Raw genomic sequence first — 27,405 nt, 5'->3', positions numbered from 1 at the left:
CACCTCTGCTCTCTGCCAAATGCCACCTCAGCAGCTGCCACTGCCACAGAACAAGTGCGACAAGAATTCTCCAGGGAAGACGAGCGAGCGAATGCGCTCCTAACCACGGCCAGGGCACAGGATGCTGACATAACCCCAAGATTTAGAGGAGGCGGGACCCAGAGGGGGCCATCCTACCTCACAGGAGGCTCCTTCCGACTCAAGGTGGAGCTACCGTTTACACAGCCTGCCTTGTGTTGGATCTTCACGTCACCTCTGTGAAACTGGCAGAGCGAGGGGCATCATTATCCCCGTTTTACAGACGAAAGACTGAGTTCAGATGAAAGGCAAAGTTCACAGAGCTGGGACTCCAATCCATGGTTTCCAGCTCCAAACCCTGGACATTTTTCAACGATCCTCTCCCCTGTTCACATGTTCAGGGCCTAATGAGACTCACATGGTGGTGAATTCAAACCAGGCAGGCAAAAGGGCACAGGCAGAGTCATTTTGTTTCTGTTCCGTGAGCTGATTTCCCTCAAGCTCTGCACCAGGCAGGAGCGAGCTGGAAAGGCAGCGTCTCTGCACTGGCCCACCAGCTAATGCTGAGATGTGCCTGGGCTAATTCAGAAAAGGCTTGATGAAGAAGGATGCTTTAGTCTTCACTTGTACTAAAAATAGTTTCCCCCCCTTGTTAAACCTATTGGCTCACTGTGTTGTGTTGTCTTTATTAACTGACTCTGAGACTGGTTTGGAATTTGGATCCTTAATCACTAAAAAGATTCATCCTGACATGATAGAATGGACTATGTTCTGTATCCCAATTTATTACAACACGACCCTTTGCACCCAGAACCGCAGGGGGTCTGGCAGAGCCCGGTACCCAGACTCCCCAACCGCGACTTAGGTGCAGTGTAGGAACCGTGCAAAAGTACCTTTACACTGAAGGCCTAAACACTTTCCATTCTATACAATGCCCATAAAATCACCACGGAAAATAATAGAGAACACAGGCTATTAGAGCTTATTTAAATTTTTTTCTTGAAACAAAATGAATCAGTAAGCAGAATAGGAGGAGCAGCAAATGGGCTTCCGCTTCCTCTGGGCATAACTGGGATGAGCAGGGGTGAGGAGGAGGAGGAGGAGGAGGAGGAGGAGGAGGAGGAGGAGGAGGAGGAGGAGGAAGTAGAGGGGCAGGAGGAGCAGCAGGTGGAGGAGAAGGAGGAGCAGGAGGTGGAGAAGGAGAAGCAGGTGGAGGAGGAGGAGCAAGTGGAGGGGCAGGAGAAGGAGCAGGTGGAGGAGGAGGAGGAGCAGGAGGTAGAGGAGGAGGAGCAGGTTGAGGAGGAAGAAGAAGAGGAGGAGGAAGAGCAGGAGGAGGAAGAGCAGGAGGAGGAGGAGCATGAAGAGGAGCAGGAGGAGGAGCAGGAAGAGGAGGAGGAGGAGCAGGAAGAGGAGCAGGAGGAGCAGGAAGAGGAGGAGGAGGAGGAGCAGGAAGAGGAGCAGGAAGAGGAGCAGGAGGAGGAGGAGGAGCAGGAAGAGGAGCAGGAGGAGGAGCAGGAAGAGGAGCAGGAGGAGGAGCAGGAAGAGGAGGAGGAGGAGGAGCAGGAAGAGGAGCAGGAAGAGGAGCAGGAGGAGGAGGAGGAGCAGGAAGAGGAGCAGGAGGAGGAGCAGGAAGAGGAGCAGGAGGAGGAGGAGGAAGAGGAGCAGGAGGAGGAGGCGCAGGAAGAGGAGCAGGAGGAGGAGCAGGAAGAGGAGGAGGAGGAGGAGCAGGAAGAGGAGCAGGAGGAGGAGGAGCAGGAAGAGGAGGAGGAGGAGCAGGAAGAGGAGCAGGAGGAGGAGGAGGAGCAGGAAGAGGAGGAGGAGGAGGAGCAGGAAGAGGAGCAGGAGGAGGAGGAGCAGGAAGAGGAGGAGGAGGAGCAGGAAGAGGAGCAGGAGGAGGAGGAGGAGCAGGAAGAGGAGCAGGAGGAGGAGCAGGAAGAGGAGCAGGAAGTAGAGGAGGAGCAGGAGGTGGAGGAGGAGCAGGAAGAGCAGTAGGAGCAGGAAGAGGAGGAGGAGGAGGAGCAGGAAGAGGAGCAGGAGGAGGAGGAGCAGGAAGAGGAGGAGGAGGAGCAGGAAGAGGAGCAGGAGGAGGAGCAGGAAGAGGAGGAGGAGGAAGAGCAGGAGGTGGAGGAAGAGCAGGAGGTGGAGGAAGAGCAGGAGGTGGAGGAGGAGGAACAGGAGGTGGAGGAGGAGGAGCAGGAGGTGGAGGAGGAGCAGGAAGAGGAGGAGGAGGAAGAGCAGGAGGTGGAGGAGGAGCAGGAGGAGCAGTAGGAGCAGGAAGAGGAGCAGGAGGAGGAGCAGGAAGAGGAGCAGGAGGAGGAGGAGGAAGTAGAGGAGGAGCAGGAGGAGGAACAGGAGGAGGAGGAGGAGGAGGAGCAGGAGGTGGAGGAAGAAAGGTACTGGGAGGTATAGGAGGGTCCACGGAAATTCTGCACAGAATGGAATATTGGTAGCTCAGTGAATTTCAAGTTCTAAAGTGATGGTGGGCAGTAGGAGGAGCAGGACTGCCCAGAAATGTCCATCTAGACCTCAGATAGCAAACCAGATACTCCAAGCATTGCCATCTCCTCACTGCCTCCTCAGTAGAGGTGCTATCCTGCTATGCTTTGGTCCAATGTTTGCTTAAAGTGTGTGTGTGTGTGTGTGTGTGTGTGTGTGTGCGTGCACGCGCTCTACACATCTAGCCCTGGTGTGGAGGGGGTAGAGAAAGTGCTGGTGACTCACGGCCCTCCATCCAACAGAAGGAACGTTTGATTTCCCACTGATGGCAAAACATTCCCATCTGGGTCGTATAGGTGGGGAGAAGGCCGTGGGTCTGCCACTGGCAGTGCAAGAGTCTCCTCCCCTCGTCCCTTGATGAAATCAGAAATCTCCACTGCAGGGAGCTCGGCCCCTGTTGCTAAAAGGAAACTGCTCTGGCACACGCGCCTTTCTGTGCAAGGGAGCAAGAGGGAGCCAGCTGCCTTCCCGCAGGGAGAGAACACACTGCTCAGATGACCACTCGGCCCGCCCGATTCGATTCCCGCCCTCAGGTGTTCTTCCTACATGGGCCCTTCTCAGCCTGAGCTGGAGCCTTTTCCCGAAATTGTAGTCAAAAGGGCAATCCTGAGGTGTGGAGCCTTTCAAAACAGACCTGCGATGTTTGGCATCTGGCGGTTTGGGTCATTTCCTTCAGCCAGAAGTGCTCCGCCCATAGCTCCCTGGCTCAAAAGGCAAGGGACACTGGGCCCCGATGGCATGGAAGACCAGCGGGTAAGCGGTTGCCCCAGCCACCCTCCGGAGCTGGCAGTCCAAGCCCAGCTGGAAGCCAGGCGCCTCCCACCACCCACAGCACTCAGCCTCTGTTTTCAGGAAGGCCAGGGGTCAGCCCAGCCTGCTGCCCTGCTATCTAGACAGCAGCCAGCCTGAAATATCCAGGCGTCCAACGTGCCCAGGGGACCGTGGAATCCCCTTTGCCCCCGATCAGCCAGTTTCCTGCTCACGGTAGCTGGGGCTTCTGACGCAAAGATAACACTTGGCTCTGTCCAGAAACGACAAGAGGCAGGATACTAAAATCTGGCAACGCTTCAAGGCAGAAGCCAGCGAGGGTGATTCTGCCTGCTCAGCTCTGGATCTCGGAGTCCACTGACACAGTAGCCATAGCATCAACAATAATGATAGCCCACATTCATAGCTTAGGATGTGCCAGGCACTGTTCTAAGCTCTCTATGTGGATTAACTTATTCACTCCTCAGAAAAGCTGTACAATGTAGCTATTATAATTAGCCTAGTTTTACAAGTAAAGAAAAAAGGTGCAGAGAGGTTAAGCAACTGTCCAAGGCCACACAACTAATAAAGACTAGAGCTGCAATCTGAACGCAGGCAATCGGGCACCAGAGAGACCACCATGTCGCCCAGCCTAAATCTGTTTCTCTTCCCTTTTACAGTGCCTGAGCAGGAGGCTGGTCCACAGTTCTGGGGCCATATGTGGCTTCGGATGTCACTACTCCAGGTCCCACAAAGTGGGGTGGCTTCTGTGAAATAGGTTGGGGACACAGGAAGCAGAGAACACAAAGTCACCCATGGGTCCTGAAAGCAGCTCCCTTTATTGACTGCAGGGTAAACACCGGTCAGTGAGATGGCAGCCCTGTCTTAAGGATGGGCAAGGACTACGATGCACTTTGCAGGTGACAAATTAAAATTAAGGGTTAAGGGATTTGGCCACATCATTCAGTTAGGTGGGGAACCAGGGCTCCGACTCCAGCCTTCTGATTACTAGCTTATCACTCACTGTTTTCAAATAGAGCAGTTATTCACGCAACGAGCATTCACTGAGTGCTGACCACGTACCAGGCCCTGGTGATACACAGATGAGTAAGGAAGGCTCCATGTCCCTTAGGAGCTCCCAGGTACAAGAAGGACAAGCAGGTCCCAATAAATAAATACAAGTGATGACAGGTGTGCTGAGAGAACACGGAGGAAGGTGTGGCTAGCCCTGTGTTGGGGGTGGGGGCAGCATCAGAGGCTTCCCCAAGGAAGCAACATCTGAGCTGGGTGTCAGAGGATGGAGCAGGCAGGGCTGCAGGGACCGGGTGTTGCAGGCAAAGGGGGCAGAGCGTTCGGAGGCACAGAAGCAGTGAAGCACAAGCTTGAGGAGGGTGCGTGCTGGACAGGGTCCGCGGCTGAGCCAGAATCTACGCTGGGCAAGAATTTAACAGGCCTTGGAGGTCTGAATGTTATCCAGGACGCAGGGAAGGTGTTTAGGCAGGGAAGTAACAAGATCTGGCTCTACAAGCAAAACATTCCACAGTTAGGCGGATGGATTAGAAGGAGGCGAATTGGTGGGGGCTGTTGGAGCAGGCCTGGTAAGTAATGATGAGGGTCTGGACTGAGGCGGGGACAAGGGTGCAGGTGGAAGGGAGAGACCCAGAGCTCTTCAGGGCGCAGAATCCACAGGCCCTGGCGATGGTCCGGGGGGGGTCAGGCAAAGGATTCTGGGGGCTGTCAGCTTGTGCCAGAGCGGACGCTCGTTCCACTCACACACTTGGGCTGGAGCAAGAGGCGCACTGGAAGGATGAGGGAAACAATTCATTTGGTTTTAGAAACATCCGGTTAACAACAGTGGAAAAGTGTTGGGCAGTCAGAAGTATGGGTGGGGCTGTCATTCAGGAGAAAACGGGAGCTGGGAACAGACAAGCAGTGTCATGGGTGTGTGGCTGGCAGACAAAGCCACCGGTAGACATGAAATAATACTCGAGGAGAAAGTGCTGGCAGAGAGGAGAGGAGGGGGGAGAAAAGGCCAGCGAAGGAGATGGAGATGTGGGCACAGCATGGGAGCAAACCCCAAGCGGGTGGCGGGACCCAGAAGGCGGGAGGAGGGAGGCTGAGAAGCAAGCATCGTGATGGAAAACTAGCTCAGTGGCAAACCTGGTAATAATTTCGGTGAATTAAACCAAATCCCTTTTTTCCCTTCCTCCTTGCGACCTGATGGGTATACTGCAGCTGTTGACTCGGGCATTACTATCCCTCTTGCTGCGACCTGATGGGTATACTGCAGCTGTTGACTCGGGCATTACTATCCCTCTTGCTGCGACCTGATGGGTATACTGCAGCTGTTGACTCGGGCATTACTATCCCTCTTGCTGCGGTCAGGGACCCGGCCTGGTGTGACAGGACGATACTCCCAGCACTTAGGGCACTGCCTAGTTTATAGCCGGTGCTCAATAAATGCGCATTGAATGAATGACTGAAGGAGCCAGGTTTCAAGGAGCTAAAGAGCTAAAAAGAAGTCAAGAAATGGAACTAGACTTTACGTTCAAGTCTGGCAGTAAAAGAGGGAGGAGATGTTTATCCAGCGCCTGCAGTTCCTTCCCAGGGAAAAAGCTGGGCCCGGATGGCTTCACGCGTGAATTCTGCCGCACGGTGAAGGAAGAATGGTCCCAACTCCGCAGAAACTCATCCAGAAAACTGAAGTCCTCCCAGCTCCTTCTGCGAGGCCTACAACAACCTGACCCCAAAAGCAGGCGAGACATTATAAGAAAAATACAGACCCACATCCCTCCGTGTTCATAAGCACAAAAGGTTTTAATAAAATTTTAACCAATCATATCCTCCTATTAAGAGGTGGAGTGTGTTGCCCTTCCCACTGCACCCCGGCAGCTCCTGATGGGCAGGAGACACATGGAGCAGAGAGAAGTTCTCCCAGCAAAGGCACCCCTAAGCCAGCCAGCCCCTTGCCGACCCAAGCACACAGTGCCCAACCTGCAGAATCATGATCTAAAACAAATGTCTTCTGCTTTAAGCCATTGCATTTCAGGATGGTTTGTTACACAGCAAGTGCAAACTGATACAGGGGAAACCCTGCTTTATGGGACACGGTGTTCCTCAAGGACAGAAACCACGTCTTACTCATTCATCGTCCTATCTCCAGCGCCCAAGGTTACTCAGCACATGCTTGTTGAATGTCTGCTAGTTCGGGCAGCTCCTGCAGGAGAGCTAATAACCCCTATTCTGCCGATGACTGCTGCCTGTCCCCCTCAATTAAAGAGCTCCCTGCTGGCTGCTGTCAACCCAGGAGCTCCCTGTAATTACACCGCCCGGCAAACCCACGGCAAACCCACGCCCCTGCTCAGAGAGGGCTGGTCCTGTACCCGCAGGCGCACATGTCGGCATGGGTGCGGGGCGGATTCGGGTTGGGTGGCGAGGGGTGAGGCAGGTGGCAGGCTCGGGCTGTTCCTATCCTCACAGCCACTGGGTTAGGAATAGTCTTTCCTTCACAGACACCTTGTATTAATGACTTTCAGGTAATCCACAGGAAATCAGTGGCACTCACTTTAACCGCCTAAGTCAGTGGTCCCCAACCTTTTTTGGGCCACGGACCGGATTAATGTCAGAAAATATTTTCACGGACCGGCCTTTAGGGTGGGACGGATAAATGTATCACGTGACCGAGACAAGTGTCAAGAGTGAGTCTCAGACAGATGTAACAGAGGGAATCTGGTCATTTTTAAAAAATAAAACATCATTCAGACTTAAATATAAATAAAACGGAAATAATGTAAGTTATTTATTCTTTCTCTGTGGACCAGTACCAAATGGCCCACAGACCCGTACCAGTCCGCGGCCCGGGGGTTAGGGACCACTGGCCTAAGTGACAAGTACTGAATTTCACCAGCAAGTTAGGGACCAGGAATCACTGCCTACGACTCAGCCAGACCCAATAAGCCTCAAGACTCCACCTCTGCGTAAATTAACACAGGAAGGAGACAAAGGAGAGAAGACCAGCAGGAAGTAATGTGCACAACACGCGGTGAGGGCTCAGACAGAGCCAGACTGGACCGTTGCCCAGCAGCTTAACCACTCGTTGCCTCAGTTTCCTCACCTGTTAAACGGGGGCAACAACGGTGCCCCTACCTCCTAGGAGTGTTGGGTGATAATGAAGTGAACATGCTTAGAACAGCAGCTGTATATAACAAGTGCTGTGTACGCCCCCAATCACGACCAGATTCACAGCAAAGGAGTTCCTTAGAACTGCCACCCCCCCCCCGCCCCTTCTCCTCCCCGCGAGCCAGCGTTCTCTCCTCCTGTCCACCACCACCCCTCTTGGGTGGCAGCCATCAAGTGGAAGTGAACCACCAGAGCTGTCTCCGGGCGGGGAGCGGGAAGGGGAAGAAGGGCAAACAGACCACAGGAAGCTCGAGGCGTGCGGACAATGAGGGGATATTTCAGGCACCGTCCCCACCATGCTGACGTCACTGACTTCCAAATCACTCATTCCCGCCGCGCCTTCAGAACCTCAGGTCTATCTGGGTACCACCTGGATCACTAGTACTGTGACTTGCTTTCTAAACTGGCACCTTTATAAACGGAAACCTTCTATCACGACTGAAACAGAAAGTCAGCAGCTGCCTGCCGCACAACTATGGAGGCTGGGGGAGAGAAACACAATGGAAACTAAACAATGTTACTCGAGTCCAGCTCCGCACTGTTGCTGCCAGCTTTCTCTCTCTGTTCAAACAGGATGTCACACATGTTTGAGAAGTTTTAAAGACATATTTGCACAAAATTAAGATTTTTCTCCATGGAGGGTTAGACGGAGATGTAAAAGGAAATATTTTTAAAATTCTATTTTAGTTCATGCTCTGTGTCTGGTCCACCCTAAACCATCTGTGATCGTTAATTTTATGTGTTGCCTGACCTGTGGTGGTGCAGTGGATAAAGCGTCGAACACTGAGGGCACCGGTTTGAAACTCCGGGCTTGCCTGGTTAAGACACATATGAGAAGCTGCTATGAGTTGATGCTTCCCGCTCCTTCCACACCACTGCTGCCCACCCCACTCCTCTCTCTCTCTTAAAAAAAAAAATTGTCACCCTGGCCGGTTGCTCAGTGGTAGAGCGTCAGCCTGGCGTGCAGGAGTCCCGGGTTTGATTCCCAGCCAGGGCACACAGGAGAAGCACCCATCTGCTTCTCTACCCCTCCCCCTCTCCTTCCTCTCTCTCTCTTCCCCTCCCGCAGCCAAGGCTCCATTGGAACAAAGCTGGCCTGGGCGCTGAGGCGCTAGAATGGCCTCTGCCATGGCCATTCCATGGCCTCTGCCTCAGGTGCTAGAATGGCTCTGGTTGCAGCAGAGCAATGCCCCAGATGGGCAGAGCATCGCCCCCTGGTGGGCGTGCCGGGTGGATCCCGGTCGGGCGCATGTGGGAGTCTGTCTGACTGCCTCCCCTTTTCCAGCTTTAGAAAAATACAAAAAAAAAAAAGAAAGAAAGAAAGAAAAAGAAAAAAAAAAGTGTCAACTGAGGTTGGCCATCATGTTATCATGTTTCTGTGAAGGTGTTTTTTAGATGAAACCTACATTTAAATCAGTGAGCTTTGGGAAAAGCAGATCGCCCTTCCTAATGCGGGTGGGCCTCTTTCAATCAGTTGAAGGCCTGACTAGAACAGAAAGGCTGACCTTCCTCCTCAAACGGCAACATCAGCTCTTCCCTAGGTCCTGCCAGCCTACACGGCAGATTTTGGACTTACCAGCCTCCATAATTCTGTGAGCCAGTTCCTTCAAGTAAATCTCTCTTTATAATACACATCCAATTGGTTCTGTTTCCTAGCGAACCCTGCCTAACACGGCACCTCTCCATTGGGATACTCAGCTCATAAAGACTCATTCACCTGAGAGCAGGTAGGTCACGCCCCTAATTGGGAGCCTCAGGGGACTGACAGAACTTCCGTGAAACACTCAAGACCAGGGCAGATGCTGAGCCAGCTGGGGAACCATCCCCGTGAACTTGAAAGCACACCATAACATTTCCCCACTGGCATGCCCAGACGTCTGTGAGGTCACCCTGCTAGAAAGAAAGTCAGTCCCGACACCTCCCCTTTCCAACTGGGGCACCCCTGATGACATCTGCGTCTGCAGCAACGACACCGCCCAGCTGTACCATCGGGAAACTGACCCCACACAGTGAGAACTGTGAACTCACACAGTCTCAGCTCAAAGGCCCTGTGTGATCATGCAGAACCACCCCTGCCCACAGCCTCTGCCTGGGTTATTTTTATAGCATCCAGTTTCCAGCTGTATGTACCCCAGGACCGGGGGACCTCGCCACTTCCTGACATCGCATCTGGTTTGGGGGCCCGAAACTTTAGAAGAGAGTCTCCCAAACTTCGGCCATTTGCCTACCGCCTTCTCGAGGTACCACGGTAGGATTTTACTTCATCGTTGCCTTTAAATAAACCCACTCTCTAACAGAAATACATGTGTTTTAAAAAGAAATCTGGCTCCCTGGAAATGGAAACTCAGCATCACTTGCCACAAATAGGGATTGACTGTAAAATAAATAGCTCCATCCCCTAACCCCCCCCCCAAAAAAAGTTCACAAGATCTGGTTCAATCCTGTTGTCTGCTGAAGGGCTGAGCTGAAGGCCTGCCCCGTCTGATGAAAGAAAGAAAACTAGAGTCAAAGAGGCCTCAAGAAGTTTAGCAGAAACGAAGAGTTTCCCTTTGACGGAGTCAGAAATGTCAAGACAATTAAAAAGGGAGCCACTTTTCCCTAAGTGATTTAATGTCATTTAATGTCACGTCCGGCACCACCTAAAATCACTCCAGCATCGTGACCCCCGCCCTGCAGTCATTCACTGATTCCAATTCTGTTGCTGGTGGTCCCTAACCTCAGAGTGTGTGCCTTCCCTTCCTTCCACCCCAGCTCACCCAGCTGGGCCCAGCCTGTACCAGGACCTTGACTGGGGCCTCGCTTAGACCCGGGAGCACTGAAACCAGTAGCTTCCCCAGACCAGTAGCAATTCCACCAGTGGAAGCTTCTTAGGAAACCAGGACAGGACTGGGCATCGACTTAAAACAAAGAAATTGGAATGCTCATACACTGCTGGTGGGAACGTAAAACAATGCCGCCACCGTGGAAAACCATCTGGCTGCTCTTCCAACAATTTAATGTCGAGTTACCACATGGCCTAGCAATTCCACTCCTAGGTATGTACCCAAGAGAAATGAAATCACATGTCCAACAAAAACTTGCACGAATGGTTATAGCAGCATTATTTACAATGGCCAGAAGGTCGAAACAAGTCATATGCCCATCACCTCACGAGTGGGTCAACAATATGTGTTATATCCATAGAATAGAGTACGATTAGGTTATACAAAGAGCGTACTGATAGATGTGTTACAACATGGATGAACCTTGAAGATACCACACAAAGTGGAAGAAGCTGGACTCAAAGGCCACATAACGTATGATTTATATAAAATGCCCAGAATAGGCAGATCAATAGAGACAGAAAGATTAGTGGCTGATTAGGGCTGAGGGAGATGGAAAATAGGGGGACGCTATCTAAAGGGCGCAGGGTTTCTTTGTGAGGTGATGAAAATGTTCCGATTATCAGTTGCGGCGATGGTTGTACGTGGTGTGGCTCTACTAAAATACACTGAACTGTGATCTGAGGGAGGAGCCTTCCCAGCCCCCACAGAGCCCAGAGGCCAGACACCCCGATGAAAGAGCACAAGACCCTCAGCTGGATCACCAGCTGCAGGGCCTGGGACTGAGCCAGCCCCTCACTCTCCAGGATGTCCGAAGAGGGGAAGAGTGTATGGCCTCCCTGCTCAGCCCTCCGTCCTCAGAATACGGAGTATACAGTAGGTGCTACTCGAGGACACGGACCCCCCAGTCCCAGCCCTCGCAGAGTGTCCCCAAGCCTCCCAGGGAGGGGTCAGAACCCCAAACTTTAGTCAGGGCCCCTTCCTCCTCTTCAGTGGACCCAGCTTGCTTCCCACCCAGAGCAGCAGGATGTTTGCCTGAGTCATTCCCCCTTTCTGGAAAGTTCTTAGATCTTGGGGTATCTGGCTCCTTTTCTTTGTTCAGCTTCAACTCCAAAGCCCCCTCCTTAGAGAAGCCTTCCCAGCTAATCCAAGCTAAGTGACTCTGTTTTATTTTCTTCAAATCACGGAGCAGCACCTACTATTTTCTTTTCTCTCTTTTAAGAGAGAGAGAGACTTGGACAGGAAGGGAGAGAGATGAGAAGCCTCAACTTGTAGTTGTGGCACTTGAGTTGTTGCTCATTGATCGCTTCTCATATATGCCTTGACTGGTGGGCTCCAGCTGAGCCAGTGACCCCTTGCTCAAGCCAGCGACCATGGGCTTCAAGTCGGCGACCTTTAGGCTCAAACGAGCAACTATGGGGTCATGTCTATGATCCCACACTCCAGCCAGCAACCCTGCGCTGAAGCCGGAGGAGCTGAACTCAAGCCAGCAATCCCGCACCCAAGCCAGCAATCCCGCACCCAAGCCAGCAATCCCGTACCCAAGCCGGCAATCCTGTACCCAAGCCAGCAATCCCGCACCCAAGCCAGCAATCCCGTACCCAAGCCGGCAATCCCGTACCCAAGCCGGCAATCCCGTACCCAAGCCGGCAATCCCGTACCCAAGCCGGCAATCCCGTACCCAAGCTGGCAATCCCGTACCCAAGCTGGCAATCCCGTACCCAAGCCGGCAATCCCGCACCCAAGCTGGCAATCCCGTACCCAAGCTGGCAACCTCAGGGCTCGGGACCTGGGTCCTCAGAGTCCCAGTTCAATGCTCTATCCACTGTGCCACTGCCTCACCTGCTATTTTCTTATTGATCTCTAGTCACTGTTTTTGTCTCATCCCTCTAAACCGGAAGCTCCCCGAGGGCAGGAACTTCTGTCTGTTTGGTAACGCTGCGTCTCCAATGCCCAGCACAGCTGGTACCCCGTGGTAACCTCCCCACCAGTCCCGGCCTCACCAGGAAGCCCCAGAGCAGGGTGGAGGCCAAGACTGCAGGACTCTCCGGGGAGTCCCCTGAGAGGAAGGCTCCCCGTCCCTCTCTCAGTCTCAGGGGAGGGAAGCACCACTTCCCAGTCAGCTCTGGGTGAGGGGCTTCTTGAAATTCTCTGGAAAAGGGGAAACTATGTGTTCTTAGCAGCCAGTATTCAATGCAGCCAGGGGTGCGTTGGGGGTGGGCACATCATCCGATAAAGGACACCTGGATGGGATACCAATCACCCATCAACACCACCACCATTGTCACTTCTGCCTGTGTACAACTGTACTATTCATTACCTAGAATTGTCTTGAAAACACATTAGCACAACTCAATGAATTTTAAAATGTGTATTATGCCATAAATGCAAAATCAGTATCACTTGCCAGGTGATTGATGTCGTAGTAATATACGTTAAAATAAATATGAGCATATTATAGTTTTTAGCATTGCCTGCATGCTGGAGAAATCATCTCCAAATGCCTGTGGGTGTGCAGACCATACCTTGGGCGTGTCGAAGATTAAGCCTCTTCCAGGCTCTGATCCTAGAAGAATGTGACCCCATGTCATGCTGATATAAATGGACACTGACCACACCACTTGGGCCTGGTGTGGCTCCAGGCAGAGCTAGTGGCAGGAGTGAAAGGGAGCAGCTGCCCCAATCCCGATTATCTCTCACGGTCCCCAAACCACACCCCTCCCCGCCCCGTGCGGCCTCCACAGGCTCCTCAGTATTGTCAGCTGAAAAGCAGGAAGCTGCCTAAGACCCCCAAGTGACTCCTTCTCTGCTATTCATGTGACAGATTTACTGAGCACTTATGCATGCTTAGCTCTGGGGGAAATACCAAGAGATGGGTCCCTGCACCTAACAGCCCTCACCTCTCTTAAGCAAAGACTATCAGAAATAATGGAATCAGGCCAGGCAGCTCAGTTGATTAGAGCATCATCCCAACGTGGCAAGGTGGCAGGATCCACCCCCAGTCAGGCACATACAAGAATCAACCAATGAATGCACCACTAAGTAGAACAACAAATCAATGTTTCTCCCTCTCTTTCTCTCTCTCTTTCTCTCTCTCTCTCTCTCTCCCTCCCCCCTTCCTCTCACTCTCAAATCACATTTTTATTTATTTATTTATTTATTTATTCATTTTAGAGGAGAGAGAGAGAGAGACAGGGGAGAGGAGCAGGAAGCTTCAACTCCCATATGTGCCTTGACCAGGCAAGCCCAGGGTTTTGAACCGACAACCTCAGCATTCCAGGTCAACGCTTTATCCACTGCGCCACCACAGGTCAGGCCACAAATCACATTTTTAAAAGTCTTTAGAAATAATGGAATTAGACACCGTTTAGACAGGGGGTTCCCATCTAAAGCAGATTCCCATAACACCTTTCTCCATTCCACACCCCCCTCCGAAATAGAAGAAAAACAAGATGGCTTTGGCCAGGGTAGGTGGGCATGTGGGTCTGTCTGTTCTGTGACCAGGCAGCTGAGGGGGCCTTCAGGGCTGAGATAGCTGCCTCTGGGAGAAAACGGCGTTTCCTGGACACTCAGCAGAACTTCTGCAGCAAAGGAGCTTTCCTGGCCCAAAGGACCAGGATTGCTTCAAGAGGAGGCACAGATGTCTGTTTCCAAGAGAGGGATGTGATGAGAATACACCCAACAGAGCAGGGTCTGTGGGGTCCACAGACTCGGATTCAAATCCCAACACAGTCACTGTGTGTGTTTAGGCAACATTTTTAAGACTCCATGTTTCTATTAATAGAACAGGGATAATAAATAAGAGTCCCTACCACATTTTAAATGAGATAAAGAATGGCCTGACCTATGGTGGCGCAGTGGATAAAGCATTGATCTGTAATGCTGAGGTTGCCGGTTCTAAACCCCAGGCTTGCCCGGTCACGGCACAAACGGGAAAGCATACAAGTCGATGCTTTCTGCTCCTCTCCTTTCTCTCTGTCTCGGTCTCTCTTCTCTCTAAAAATCAGTAAGTAAAATTTTTAAAAAGAAATGAGATAAAGGACGTAAAGCAAGTGGCCCAGTAAACGGCTTTGCATCCTATAAACGCTGTAATAACAGCAATGGTAATTATTTTCATTGCTACCACTAATGCCGGCAAAATCTAAGTCATTCTTTCCTATTCTCAAACACCAACCAGACCCCAGTCTTTATGTCTGTCTGACTTCTGTTCAAAGCCCGGACTCCCGTTCCCACTGGTCTCCTGGACACCTTGCTGGGGATCTCATGACAGTGCTACTAACACACCCCAAGTGTACCCACAGTGGTCCCCTCTCCCCCAGACCACCATGTGTCTATTAGCAGCACCCAGACGGGAAACCCGTGACACCCACGAGGTGTCCACAATGGGATATTCTGAGGGGGGTGTTCCAGGGGGACTGGTGGCACCTCCGGATGGAAGGCCCCATTTCTGGTCCCTGGATTACCACACAGCCCTACATAGACTCTGTCCACAGAGCCTCCAACATGCAACCCATCTTCTAACACTCCCCACCTGCAGACCTGTGAACGCCCATTCCGACCGAACTTCAGATACACAAGTAACATGAGAGTACCTTCTCTCTGTCCTAGGTAAGACCGGAGTCCCTCTGCCCACTCCTCCGTACCAGTTTCTCCTCTCCCCTCTTATCAGAGGCAACCACATCAATCTATTCTGACATATCCTTCCAGACATTTTTTCTCTGTACACACGTAATCTATACGAATTACAGGAATACATACGAAATCTAGCTAGTATTTGTTGTTATACAAACAACATATTTTCCCATATATTGCTTTGCTACTTGCTCTTAAAAAAAAAAAATCAACCATGTCTTACAGATCTTTTTATATTGGCACACAGAGATAAACCTGTGGCCAACTTGCTGGGTGACTTTCAACACGTCATTTCACCTCCCTGAGTGTCTCCAGCTGTCTCAATGGGATGTTCTCAGGCTGTCATGCCGCTGAAATTCTCTGATCTTAGCCCACGGCCGCCCCGAATGCAGAGAGCTTTTCCCCCTTCCCTGCGTCCACCTAAGGTTTGGCTGCCTGGGAGAGCCCAGTGACTCCGGTGCAGAACGTCAGACAGTCACCACCAGCCCCCACGGCGGGTATCAGGTTACCAGCCGGGCACTCACGCTGGGTGGCAGCTCTGCCTCTGATATTTTTAGACTCCCCCTTCGGCAGCCTGTCCCTAACAAAAGCCAGATGCATCTGACAATTCCCGCCAAAGTTGGTCCTGCAGAAATTGCAGTCTTTCAGTAACTCCTTCAGGAAGCCAGACTCTACCACTCCAGGGGCGAAAAGGGGAGCCTCCTCTTCCCGCCACCCCCCACCCCGTCCCCATTCCTTCCCTGGACTAGCCGAAGCCAACTACTAGAGTCAGGCTTCTAGTTCTGTCTACGGTGCCAGCTGTCCTCCTTCCCCGTTCCAGCTGCTTCTGCCAATCACCCACTTTCCCAGGCCCGGGAAGAGGTCTCAGAGCCCCTCCCCTCACACAGGAGTCCAGTCACCGACGTTTAACTGCCACTTCCAGAAGGGCTCTGCTCCCCAGTCCCAATGCCTGGGACCCCACCACACCTTTGGGTGATGGCTGCCCCCACCCTCGCTCTGGAGAGCCCTCTCACACCCTCCCTTACCCCCAGAGCCTGTGTCGGGGGTCCTACTCATCCAGAGCTGGGCAATTTCTGCCCCCCAGAAAGATGACTGGACTCCAGTCTCCCAAACAAATCCCGCCAGCCAGCCAGCGATCCACTACCCCATCTGGCCTGGAAAGGCATTCATATATTTTTGTCTCAGCAGACTTCCCTTCCTGGTCATGTCCGAGGGGGCTGACTACGACAAAGAGAGGCCTACGCTCTGCCGCCATCAACCAGGAAGGCTGCAGTGGGCAGGGGCGTCAGCCTGTGCCTAGGATGAAATATAGGCCAGTTGAGGCTCCCTGTGAATCAGTCACCTGCTGCTGGAAAAGAGGGCGTGTGCATGTGCATGCGGTCTTAGCTCCTGTGATAAAGATACTATGTGAGAGGCAGAGAGACCAAACGTACTTGAAACATTTGCTTCCATTCCCGGAAGAAAGGCCCTTACAAATTACTATGTGTGTGGTGTGGAGGGGAGCTGGGGCAGACTAATGGTTGTGCCCTGTATTTACGACAGATGCCATGGAGCCCTGCTAGCCCCTGATCAGTCCTGCCAGCCAGAGGGCACGGCCCCTCCCTTCTGGGTGGGGCAGGACAGTGTCAGCCCAGAATCTCCCAGCCTGGCCCTGCCCTCACCCACCCCGCTGGCCACCTCTGTGGCTTCCACCAAAAACACCTGTCCCCAGACTTCAGGCAAACCAAAATGTCCCCTGTGGAGAGAGAGAGGCAGCTCCAGGCTGTGCGGCCGGCTCTCTGCTTCCCACCCCCTCCCCAATCCCAGGCAGGAGTCGAGGGGGCAGATCCAAAAACCTTCGGTGGGAAAACAGGTTCTGCACCTTCCTGCCACCCCCACACCCTTCCCTCGGCTGTGGGCTTGGCATCTGGGCCCTGATATCTCCAGAAGGGTCTTTCCCCATTCCCCACAACGCACCGGGACATCTCCAGGTGGAGAGAAGGGAAGGGCTTGGGGGGGGGGGAGTTTCAAAGTCTGGCTCTGGGCATTGCTAGCTCAGTGACCTGAGATACTGACCGGTGGGCTCAGGCTCTCCCCACCTAAGAGTGAGAGGCTCCGGAGAACAGCAGAGCGCGGGCCCCTAGCACACTCAAAGGCTCCACCAGTTTTGGAAAATCTTTGTCCCTTGAGGACTACTGAAGAAATTAAACCCCTGTCCCTTCCTCATCTTCCTTCCACTTCCTCATCCTAAGGCCAAATACCAGGGAGAGCTGGTTAGCAACAGTGAGTGGCCTCTGGCATTTCTAACTAATTCAATGTAGAGGTGGTTGGAGAATTAAAAGAAAATTACGGTAAAATATACATAACATAATATTTTAACCACCCGTAAGCATGCCATTCAGTGGCAAAGAAAAAAGTACATTCACAATCTTATAAAACCATCACCACTATCTATACCCCAAATGTTTTCACCTTGCCCAACAAAAGCTCTGCACCCATTAAGCCATAATCCCCACTGCCCTTTCCCGGCCCCTGGGAGCCTCCGCTCTACTTTCCGGTGCCTATGAATCTGCCTGTGCGGCCTCTCCTGGAAGTGGAATCATCCCGCACTTGGGACGCTTGTTTCTTAAGCGCCTTTCCGAGTCCACTACCTTTCCTCTGCTCGTCACTTTTCAGACTGGTCTCTGCATTTCAGATGCAGATAAATTAAAATATCACCCCAACCACCACCACCACCAATCCCACATACACATCTCTGGAGCTTGGGAGGGGGCAGTGCCCCTTTCCCCAAACGTGAAACTAGGCTGTCATCCTTGTTCTAAATTAAGGGACAGGTTCAGTGGCCTGGGGTCTCCCTCAGGTCTGGGTGTCCCAGACGTGTGGGCCCCAAATGAGGACCTCCTGGGGTTGTATTTCAGCATAATCCACACCCGAGCTCTAACCCACTCTTTCCCTGGAACCCCTGGGTGGGGCCCTCAGAGCCCGCAAGCCCCACGAGAGCCAAGGTGGGAAGGGGAGGAGGCGTCATCCTCTCAGCGCCTTGAGACCTAAGAAAGTCGCTCCAGACCTAAGGAAGTAGCTCCTCGCCGTTGGGGGGCGCAACAGGGCCGCCGCCCCGGCCGAAAAGGGTGCGCTACTCTGCACGACCCACTGGCCGGGCCTGGGCGCAGCCAGCCCCGCGCGCAGCCAGCCCCGCGGGACACAGTGCCCCGCACGCTGTGGACGCTCATGCGACGAGGGGGCTGACCCGAACTCCTCCCCAAACTTTTCCCGCCCGCCCCGGCGCACACGGAGAAGGAAGCTGTCCCGGGGGTGGGAAGGTGGGTCTCGGGACCCGGAGCGAGTGAGGCACCGACTGGAAGTCTGCGCCCTCCTAATCGGCGGAGGAAGAGTGGATTTTCGGCCCCTCCCTGCCCCCCACCCACCGCAAGGATCCCCTGGGTCCACTCCGTGCTGGGCCCGCGCGCCTTGCTGCCCCAGCGCTCACCACCCGGAGCCCCACGACGCGCGCGCGGCCCCGGGCGCAATCCCAACTCACCGGGCGCTGGCGGCGGGACGGACCGACGGGCTGGGACACGAGGCGAAGTACCGGGCTGTTTTGAAGCTCTGGGCTGGGACTGCGCGCCCTCCCTCCTCCCTCTCGGTGGCGCGGAGCCTCCTCCCCACGTCCCCCTCCTTCACCGATCCCGCCTCCCGGGGCGTGATGTCAGGAGCCGGGAGAGCGGAGTGGGAGGGGCCGCAGGAGGCGGTAGGGGACCCCGGAGAGAAAGGCCGGATCCCGGTGGGGCGCCCCTCGCCCCGCCCAACCCGCCTGCCTGCGTAACACTAGCGTAGCTGGGGAAAGCGGGAGAAACAGGGAGGAAACGCCCGAGCGGGAAGTTTCCCTTGGATGCGCTCGCCCTTACAGGTTCTCAGCTCCTTCGCCTCTCTTCTCTTTTCTCTCTTCTCTCTTCTCCTCTCCTCTCCCCTTTCTTTTCTTCCCTTCGGGTAAAGGTTAAGAACAGGGTTCTGGAATTCGACTCCCTGTTTTAGGACCCCTTTTCTGACACTTTTTCTAACTTTGTGATCTTGCCCGTAATCTTGCCTGCCTCCGCTTCCTTCTCTGGGAGTGGAAGTCACATAGGACCGCTTTCCTTGCGCTGTTGTTAAGACCTGAAAGTGAAAACACATGCACAGAACTTGGCACATAGTAAGTGCTCAATAAATGTTAGCTGCTGTTTTCATTATCTGATATAGTCCCAACCTCAGTGGGAGGTGACAAGGCAATCAGGAAAATAGTCTTAGGGTCCCTCCAGAGCCCCCCGTTCACGGAAACCCCTTACTTACTCACACGTCCTCACACAAACCACTACCCATATCCTTTGAACCCACAGTCCTGGAAATTATTTTCTGTGGAAATAACAAAGAAGTTACTGCCTTTCCTTCCAGTCTCAGTTCCTCCGTCTGTGGGGGTAGGGAGGGGAGAAAAGGAGGGTTTATTGTATTAAAAATTTTGAAGAAATTGCAAAACGGAGCCACAACAAAGATGTTTAAAACTTAAACATCTTTAAGTTTTTAATTTAACAGGGTAATGTTATTTGCACACACCCGAAATACAAGGCAATGGATTTTTTGTCACTAACATGAGCATAAGCCCTTTCAAGAAATGCTCATTTATTGCTCAAGTGCTGGACCAGCTGGGAGGCCATGTTTAAATGATCTGCCTTTTATTCCATCCCGCTGGGGAGCTGTTCAAGGGTACAGCCTCCCGGATCTAAATTAGAGATCCTTAAAAGATTTGAGGCCCCTCCAAAGGGCCATTCCACCCCCCTCCAGGTCCTGAGGTTTTCCAGTAGGTCCAATGTCTGACCTGTCACATGGCTTTTATTTCAGAAATTCTACGGCTAATCAAGACTCATCTCTCAAGCGAGAGATCCTTCTTAGGGCTGCAGAGGAGGCGAGAAGGGGCTCATTTGAACAGAGGCCCTGTTTAAAGGTGATGGGAATCGGGTCTGGTTGCTGCAGAGGAGGATCAGGAGGGACTCTCCCATCAGGGACAGGGGCCTCTCTCTGTCTCACAGCCACCTAGAGGACAGAGAAAACTGGGAAGGTTCTCCCAAAATGCACAATCCAGGTGGGGCTGGAGCAGTCCTGCCATTTGCTGAGCACTTTGTACCAGTTACTTTACAAACATTACCTTCAGTGTAACACACAAGCCAATGAAGAAACCGAGGCTCTGAGAAGCTACCTAAGTCACGTGCCCTATGTGAGGGATGGAGCGTGGATTCGAACTCAGGTCCACTGCAGCAGACCCTGCTCTTCTCTCCCCATGATACAGCTATTTACCAAATGCTAACCCTAGCCAAGCCATCATTTCTGCCATTTCCACGAGCCACCTGAACTCATATTCCCTTAACATTTTCCTTTAAATGAACGCTGTTTATTTAACTATATTTGTTTTAAAAGGAATCTCTATATCATCATGGTAAACAGGAAACCAGTGTTATCTGCCAGAAATAGAAGACAAACTTACTAATCTAAACACAACCCAAAGAAAACAGCGTTAGAACATTTTAGTCAGATGCTGTTACCTGGAAGAGCCCGTGGACCTGAGGTTCAGGAGCTATTACAGAAGGAAATCAGCAGGTATAAGAGAGGCATTAGAGACCCGCTAGCCCAGAAGACTTCCTCCTTCTTCTAATCAGAACTATCCTGAGATAATTAAAAAGGAAATTGTGTTCTCAGTCTGTGATTCAAAGCTAGGCAATGCCTCCTCCCTCCGTCACCTAAAACCACCTCCCGTGCACCTGCTGGTGGGGTGTGCCCCACGCTGGGAAGAGCCTGGCCAGACACCAAGTTCCCTCTCCAGGACGCAGAGAAAGGAATGGATGGATTGTTCCTCTTTCTGGTTTCAAAAACCTCTCGGAACCCCACCTCCCTGTCCAGTTCACCTGCTAGGTGTGCCTCTTAGTTTTCTCCCTCTAAATATCTACTTGTTTCTTTAGTAAGATTGGAGGGAAAAAGTCTGCCTCCTGACTACTTGTATCTCCTAGTGTTTCAATAGTAAGTTTGAAACCTCAACATGGTGTGAGGGAAAAGTAAGAGTACGTTTGATTGAATTTGGGACCCCAGTACTTCATCCCTCTATAATAATGTATATATTTACACTCCCGATGTAGCCTCCCAGCCATCGGAGCGCCCTCCTCCCCCCCCTTAATCTTGAGCTAGGCTGGGTGAATGGCTTTGGCCAATGAGATATTAGAAGACAACACATTGCAAGGGCTGGGAATGAGCTTTGGTGGTGGGGCTTGCCCTCTTGTGCTTTTACCATTTCCATAAGCTGAATATACCTCTGGTAGCCCATTGGCCCCAGACACATAAAAGAGATGGGGAGCAGAGCTACCCTGGCTGACCTGCAGAACTTCCATCTGGGACACAGAGAGGCTCCAGCCAAGCTGCAGACACTGAATGAGAAAGGCACATCTATTGTGGCATGCCATTGAGGCGTCGTGGGTGTCTGTTTCGCAGCTGTAGCTGGTTGATAGATGGGCCATCTTCTATGGGAAGAGAGAAGACTGTAAGAAAGGCATCTGAAGGCATGGAAGGCCATGGAGAAGGCTGTGAGGGAGAGTTGTTTCATGGTTGGGGAGAGAAGGTAAACGAGAACTCAGTGATCTCTTGTGTATCTTTCCTAGCTTAGCTGTTTTGAGGTTCTGCCAGTCTGTTATCACCTGCTCCTGTTGACTCTTTTCTGTTCTCAGAAGGAATAACGAGGGGTGTCATGCCTGGAGGCAGATCTGACCTGACCTTATGAAAGCCTACCAGAACTTGTAGCAGATTGCATAATGAAAAAGAATACTGGTATGTGGAGTCAAGAAGGATGGGGATCTAACAGAAAACATGATTTAAATCTATAAAGTCGTAATGGAAATGGATCAAATATGAACATGATCCAGCCACTGAAACCTGCTTTTTGGTTGGTGGGTCAGTTCAATCTTGACAGATGTCAGAGGTTGTACTCACTTCTATTCAATGACCGTTTCCTTTGAAAACAAACTGGTGGATAGGCTGCCAGGATGGCCCCCCTGTGACCTGCCTCCTGGTGTTCACACCCTTGTATACTCCCCACCCCTTGAGAGTAGACAGGACATAATGACTTACTTTTAATGAATAGAATAAGGCAAAAATGATGGATGCCACTTCCATGATTAGGTTTTAAAAACTGGGACTTCTGGCCCATTGGTAGACTCTCTCTATTGCTTCTAGGTTTGCTTACTTTCTTGAAGTGGGCTGCCATGTTAGAGAGGCCCACGTGGCAAAGAACCAAGGGAAGCTCTGGCCGACAGCCAGCAGGAACTGGGGCCTTCGCAGCCCCCGAGGACCAGAAGGCTGCCAACAACCATGTGGGCTTGGAAGCAGCTCCTTCCCCTGTTGAACTTCAGATGAGACCCATGCTCTGGCTGACACCTTGATGGAAGACTTTGAGAGGCCCCAAAGCAAAGGACCCAGTTAGCCATGCCCACATTCTTGACCCCCCAAAACTCTGAGTTAAGAAATGTGTGTTGGCCCTGGCCGGTTGGCTCAGTGGTAGAGCGTCAGCCTGGCGTGCAGGAGTCCCAGGTTCGATTCCCAGCCAGGGCACACAGGAGAAGCACCCATCTGCTTCTCCACCCTTCCCCCTCTCCTTCCTCTCTATTTCTCTCTTCCCCTCCCGCAGCCAAGGCTCCATCGGAGCCAAGTTGGCCCGGGTGCTGAGGATGGCTCTGTGGCCTCTGCCTCAGGTGCTAGAATAGCTCTGATAGCAACAGAGCAACGCCCCAGACGGGCAGAGCATTGCCCCCTGGTGGGCATGCCAGGTGGATCCCGGTCAGGCGTATGCAGGAGTCTGTCTGACTGCCTCCCCATTATCAACTTCAGAAAAATACAAAAGAAAAAAAAAAAAAAAGAAATGTGTGTTGCTTTAAGCTGCTTAATTTTGGAATAGTTTGCTATGTAGTAATAGATAACTAATATACAAAGAAAATAATCTCCTTTGACTGAGATTGGGGCGGCCTTTGTATCAGTCACAGATTCCCAGATATCTCTGGCTGACAACCCAAATGCTGACATATCTTGCTCATATTACATGTTCATTATGGGTTAATTGTGTCCATGTGTTTATATTTTCTTTTTTCTTTAGGATGCGGGCTGATGGGGTATCCTCTTATGGACCACTGCTGGTCTCAGGAAGGAGGGAAGTTAAGAGCATGAGCTACATATTAAAAGCTTCTGCGTGCTTGGCCCTGGCCAGGTGGCTCAGTGAATACAGCATCAACCCAGTGCACCAGAGATCACAGGCTTGATCCCCAGTCAGGGCCTATAGGAAACGCAATCAATGAGTATACAACTAAATAGAACAACTAAGTGAAATGATGACTTGATGTCTCTCTCTCTCTCTCTCTCTTCCCCCTCCCAATCAATAGAAAAATTTTAAAATAATAATAAAAATAAAAGCTTCTGCATGCTTACATTTCATTGGCAAAGCAAGTCATAAAGCCAAGGAACAGAAAAATCTCCCAGTAGCCGTTTTATCTTGGCAAGTCACTTCATCTCTGTCTTTGGAGTTGGTTTACTGTCCTAAATGCTTCTGGATGTAGGAACATAGCAGCCGCCTTCAAAGGCCTCACAAGCAATATTGTCTCTTTGGCTACTCTTCCAGATAAGCAGGATCCTCCAAACCAAAGGCCCTGCCAGCAGCACCTCTAGGCACGTGAGAGTCAGCTGGGAAGACCCCTAGTGCCTGCTGTATGAAGAGTCAAGAAATGGGAATCCTCTGAGCAGGATCTGAGAAATATGCTCTCTTGAGGCCATTTCCTCCTTGTCGCCCACCTCCACAGACTGAGCTGGGAGCGGGATGGACACCATGGCTTCCAGCTGAGAAAGAAGGCCTGGTGCCCTCCTACTTAAAGCTGGGAGCTCTGAGTCTCATCGCTGCTCCCTGTCATAGGACTTCCTGCAAGTACAAGAAGAATTTACAACACTAATCACCAAAGTCAACGGCCACACAATTTCCAAACATGTGGAGACACAGCCCATCCTGATGCTGCATTAGGCTTTCAGGTCTTTTAAAGATAACACACGTAATGCACTCAAGCATTCTGTGAGTCGAACAAACCTAAGGGGCGGTGTCTGGGTTCTTCCCGTTACAGAGATGTTTGGCATGGTAACTCCAAACGTCTGACTACTTGACTATAGTTCCCAGTCTCCACCAGAAGGTTTGGCATCATTAGGGCCAGAGCTTCAGAGTTCTCCCAGATTTGAATTTCCCAACATACAATCAAAAAGAGCAGCAGGAAGCAGGGGAAGCTGCTCCCACCAGCCCCATTACCACCCAGACGTCTGGAGCCCAGGACAGCCATGTTCTTGGCACACCACGGAAGAACGTTCTGAGGGATTTCCCAGTGTGGCAAGGTGAGTAGAGGCCAGCGCTGTTGGCCTGTCTTCTGAAAAAAGGGAGTACAGTTTAACACTGAAAAGGCTACGAATAAAGAGTTCTTGTTAATAATAATATCCCTCTCATTTTTCTAGATCTTCAGTACAATTATGAATACTAGTCTATGAAAACATCAGTCTCTGAACATCAGTCTATGAAGACATTAGTTTATGAAAATATCCTTTGTACTTTTCTAAATATTTCTTATTTCTTTCCTTCCTTTCTGTCAAACAATTACTCAGTGAAATAATGTTTTCCAATTATTTATTTAACATATAGTTAGTGTGACTCTCCCGTGTCCAGACACTGTTTAAGGCACTGGCAACAGGGCAGCGAACAAACTTGTCAGAAACCCTTGATCTCATGGAACTTTCTACCAACATCGGTCAGTTCTACTCATTGTTCCGCTAGACTTTGGTTTGGTTTGGTCTGGTTTTCCAAGATTCTTGGGTATCTTTGTGCATGTGGGTTGTCTCTTGGGCTGTAAAGACTATGGAAACATTTCCTAAGCTCAGTGACCATTGTCTCAGTCAGGCAACCCCAGCCTCAAAACTCAGGCCAGACTCACAAATCCTTATGAATCATCGGGTATGGAAAAGGATATCTTCTTTTTTCCACTGGAAGACCTGTGCATGCACGCTCACACTTCACATTTACAGTCCCACAGTTCAAAATTTAAAGAGTAACAGGGCAGCTTGACCAGGCAGTGGCGCAGTGACTAGAGCATCGGACTGGGATGCGGAGGACCCAGGTTCGAGACCCCGAGGTCGCCAGCTTGAGCGTGGGCTCATCCAGTTTGAGCAAAAGCTCACCAGCTTGGACCTAAGGTTGCTGGCTCGAGCAAGGGGTTACTCAGTCTGCTGAAGGCCTGCAGTCAAGGCACATATGAGAAAGCAATCAATGAACAACTAAGGTGCCACAATGAAAAACTAATGATTGATGCTTCTCATCTCTCTCCGTTCCTGTCTGTCTGTCCTTGTCTATCCCTTTCTCTGACTCTCTCTCTCTGTCTCTGTTTGAAAAAAAAGAAGAAGAATGATAGGGCAGGTAGGAGGTGGGGAAACTTAGAAATTCTTGTCCATCCCTATGCTTCCAGGCAGGAAGGTATGCGAAGCATTCTGGGCAAAGAGACTCTTGCTTTGCTCTTAAAGTCCTTACACCTGACCAGTCTGGAATTCCCTCCTTATGTGGGGACAGACATGTGGTTTCTGTTGGCTCTTGTTTATTCCTCCCCTGTGACAGCCCCTAAGAGGCGGTGGCCCAGGACAAGGCAGCCTCGTCCTCCAGACCCTGCACAGGGCAGGTGCTCAGTAGAGGGGCTTTTCTCCCGTAACACTGTTTACAACCTGCAATTATATTTGAAAATGTCTTATTTGTGTGCTTTCTTATTCATGGTCTTCATTCCCAATAGAACACAACCTCCCTGAGAGCAGAGGCCATACCCATCTTGCCCAGGGCTTTAGTCACCGATGTCTGACACGTAGCGGGTGACCAATTAGGGTTTCCGCTAGTCTTTATGAGAATTGGACAAAGGTGCCCCTTTTGAGCTGATGATTTAGAAAAAGGTGCCCTCTCAGTGCACACAGCTTGGCATGAAGATGGCACCTTTGTGAAAAGGAAAAAATGTCCCTTCCTCTAGGCAAACACGGTCCCAAGCAGGCATCTGGCCTGGTGAACGTTCTGTAGGCAGCATCCCCTTAGCTCTCAGCCAGGAACTCTTGTGTCATCTACAAACTATGCAAATAGGGACTGGATCAATGACTATTTAATGAATTAATTAATGAATGAAATGCAAGTCATTGGTGGGGTGGGGGTGGGGTGGTTTTAAAACATGTCTGCAAACATTTTGACACTCAGCCTGTTGAGAGCTTAGGCTCATGGATTGGTGTCTAGTTGGCTAAGAGAATGTAGTGGAAGTGAAGCTATATGGCTTCCAAGGCTGGGCCATAAGTAGCCAGGCAGGATCTCCCTGGTTCTCTGGAGCCCAGGTGCCCAGAAGACAATGATGAGCAGAAACATATACAGCAGGTGTTCTCATGGAGTTTCCAGTCTGGTGGGGTGGACTGTCACTGGGACGGCCACATAATTTATCATCCAAAATAGAACACTTTTGAGTATAAGAGGGGTACTATTCATAATTGCTGTGGGACAAATATCATTAATAGGAACAGTCCCAGGGAACCATGCACAATGGCATCACCCTCACTTGAATGAATTAATGAGTTAAGTAATCACTCAACTCAGTGTGAACATGTCATCATAACAATCATGCTTTGAAGGAAGGGGAAGCTGGTGCTCTGCGAACCTGCAGTAAAGGGGGTTTGATCCAGGCGGAAACATCAGGGAGGACTTCCCTGAGGAAGTGGTGTGGGAGCTCAGGACTTTGACCTGAAGCGTAACTAGGAGTTGGCTTGGCAAGAGGGAAGGGAGAGGGCCCCAGGTGGAGGAAGCAGCACTTGGTTAAAGACCTTCTGGGTAGGAATGTGGTGGATAGGAGGGTCTGAAAGGAGCCAATGTGGCTAGAAAGGGGAGAGCGAGGATGAGGTTGGGGAAAAGCAGTCTGGCTAAGGCAGGGTTGGGGGCTCCATTCTGGGCAATGGTGAAGCACCCTTCCTCACTGCTCTGACATGCTGAAGACCTCATCTGAGGAAGAGGGAGACAGATATTGTCATCATACCAAAGCAAGGAGCATTATTAGCAGCGTCCAGTCTCATTTAAGCCTTCCACTCTTAGAGGTTTGAGGTTGCATGACATGCCTTACACTCATAACCTGATGTGGCTGTAGAATTGGTATTGCATTTATAGCATCAGCAGAACAGGAAATGTGATGTATTTTATGCATGCCAATGAAGCAATGACAGAGAATGGAAATTGGAAATCAAATACCCTTTGCATTCTAAAATAGGGTCTCTAATGTTTTGTAATTTTTTCATTTAAATTGTTAGGAAGCTTGGAGCTATTAGTTCATCTATCTTCCAATACAATGTTTAACATAGCACTGAATAACTGATGCACATTGCCTATGGATGAAGGATCAACTAATAGCTCTGCTAGTGAGAGACTTATTTATCTTAAATAAAG

At 51.2% G+C, this 27,405-nt stretch overlaps 2 protein-coding genes across 3 annotated transcripts in view; both read right to left on the bottom strand.

The window, feature by feature from the left end:
- Window positions 1-18,640, bottom strand: part of EMP2 (epithelial membrane protein 2) — a 40,713-nt gene extending 22,073 nt beyond the window's left edge. The window contains exon 1 of one of the 2 annotated variants that reach the window (XM_066274895.1): window positions 18,412-18,640. The gene's annotated coding sequence lies outside the window, so the exon portion shown is untranslated. The remainder of the gene's footprint in view (window positions 1-18,411) is intronic. The other variant, XM_066274894.1, reaches the window with a different exon arrangement.
- The window catches only part of LOC136335716 (uncharacterized), a gene marked incomplete at its 3' end in the record, with an annotated part of 39,123 nt that continues 13,081 nt past the window's right edge, over window positions 1,364-27,405 (bottom strand). Inside the window, exons 3-4 of the mRNA XM_066276832.1 lie at window positions 2,320-2,444; window positions 1,364-2,211 (exon numbers count right to left, since the gene is read on the bottom strand). Coding sequence (XP_066132929.1) covers window positions 1,364-2,211; window positions 2,320-2,444 — 973 coding nt within the window. The remainder of the gene's footprint in view (window positions 2,212-2,319; window positions 2,445-27,405) is intronic.

Source organism: Saccopteryx bilineata, chromosome 4 (assembly GCF_036850765.1).
Source record: "Saccopteryx bilineata isolate mSacBil1 chromosome 4, mSacBil1_pri_phased_curated, whole genome shotgun sequence".
In the NCBI taxonomy this organism is placed as follows: Eukaryota; Metazoa; Chordata; class Mammalia; order Chiroptera; family Emballonuridae; genus Saccopteryx; species Saccopteryx bilineata.
This window is presented reverse-complemented; position numbering and strand designations above follow the sequence as displayed.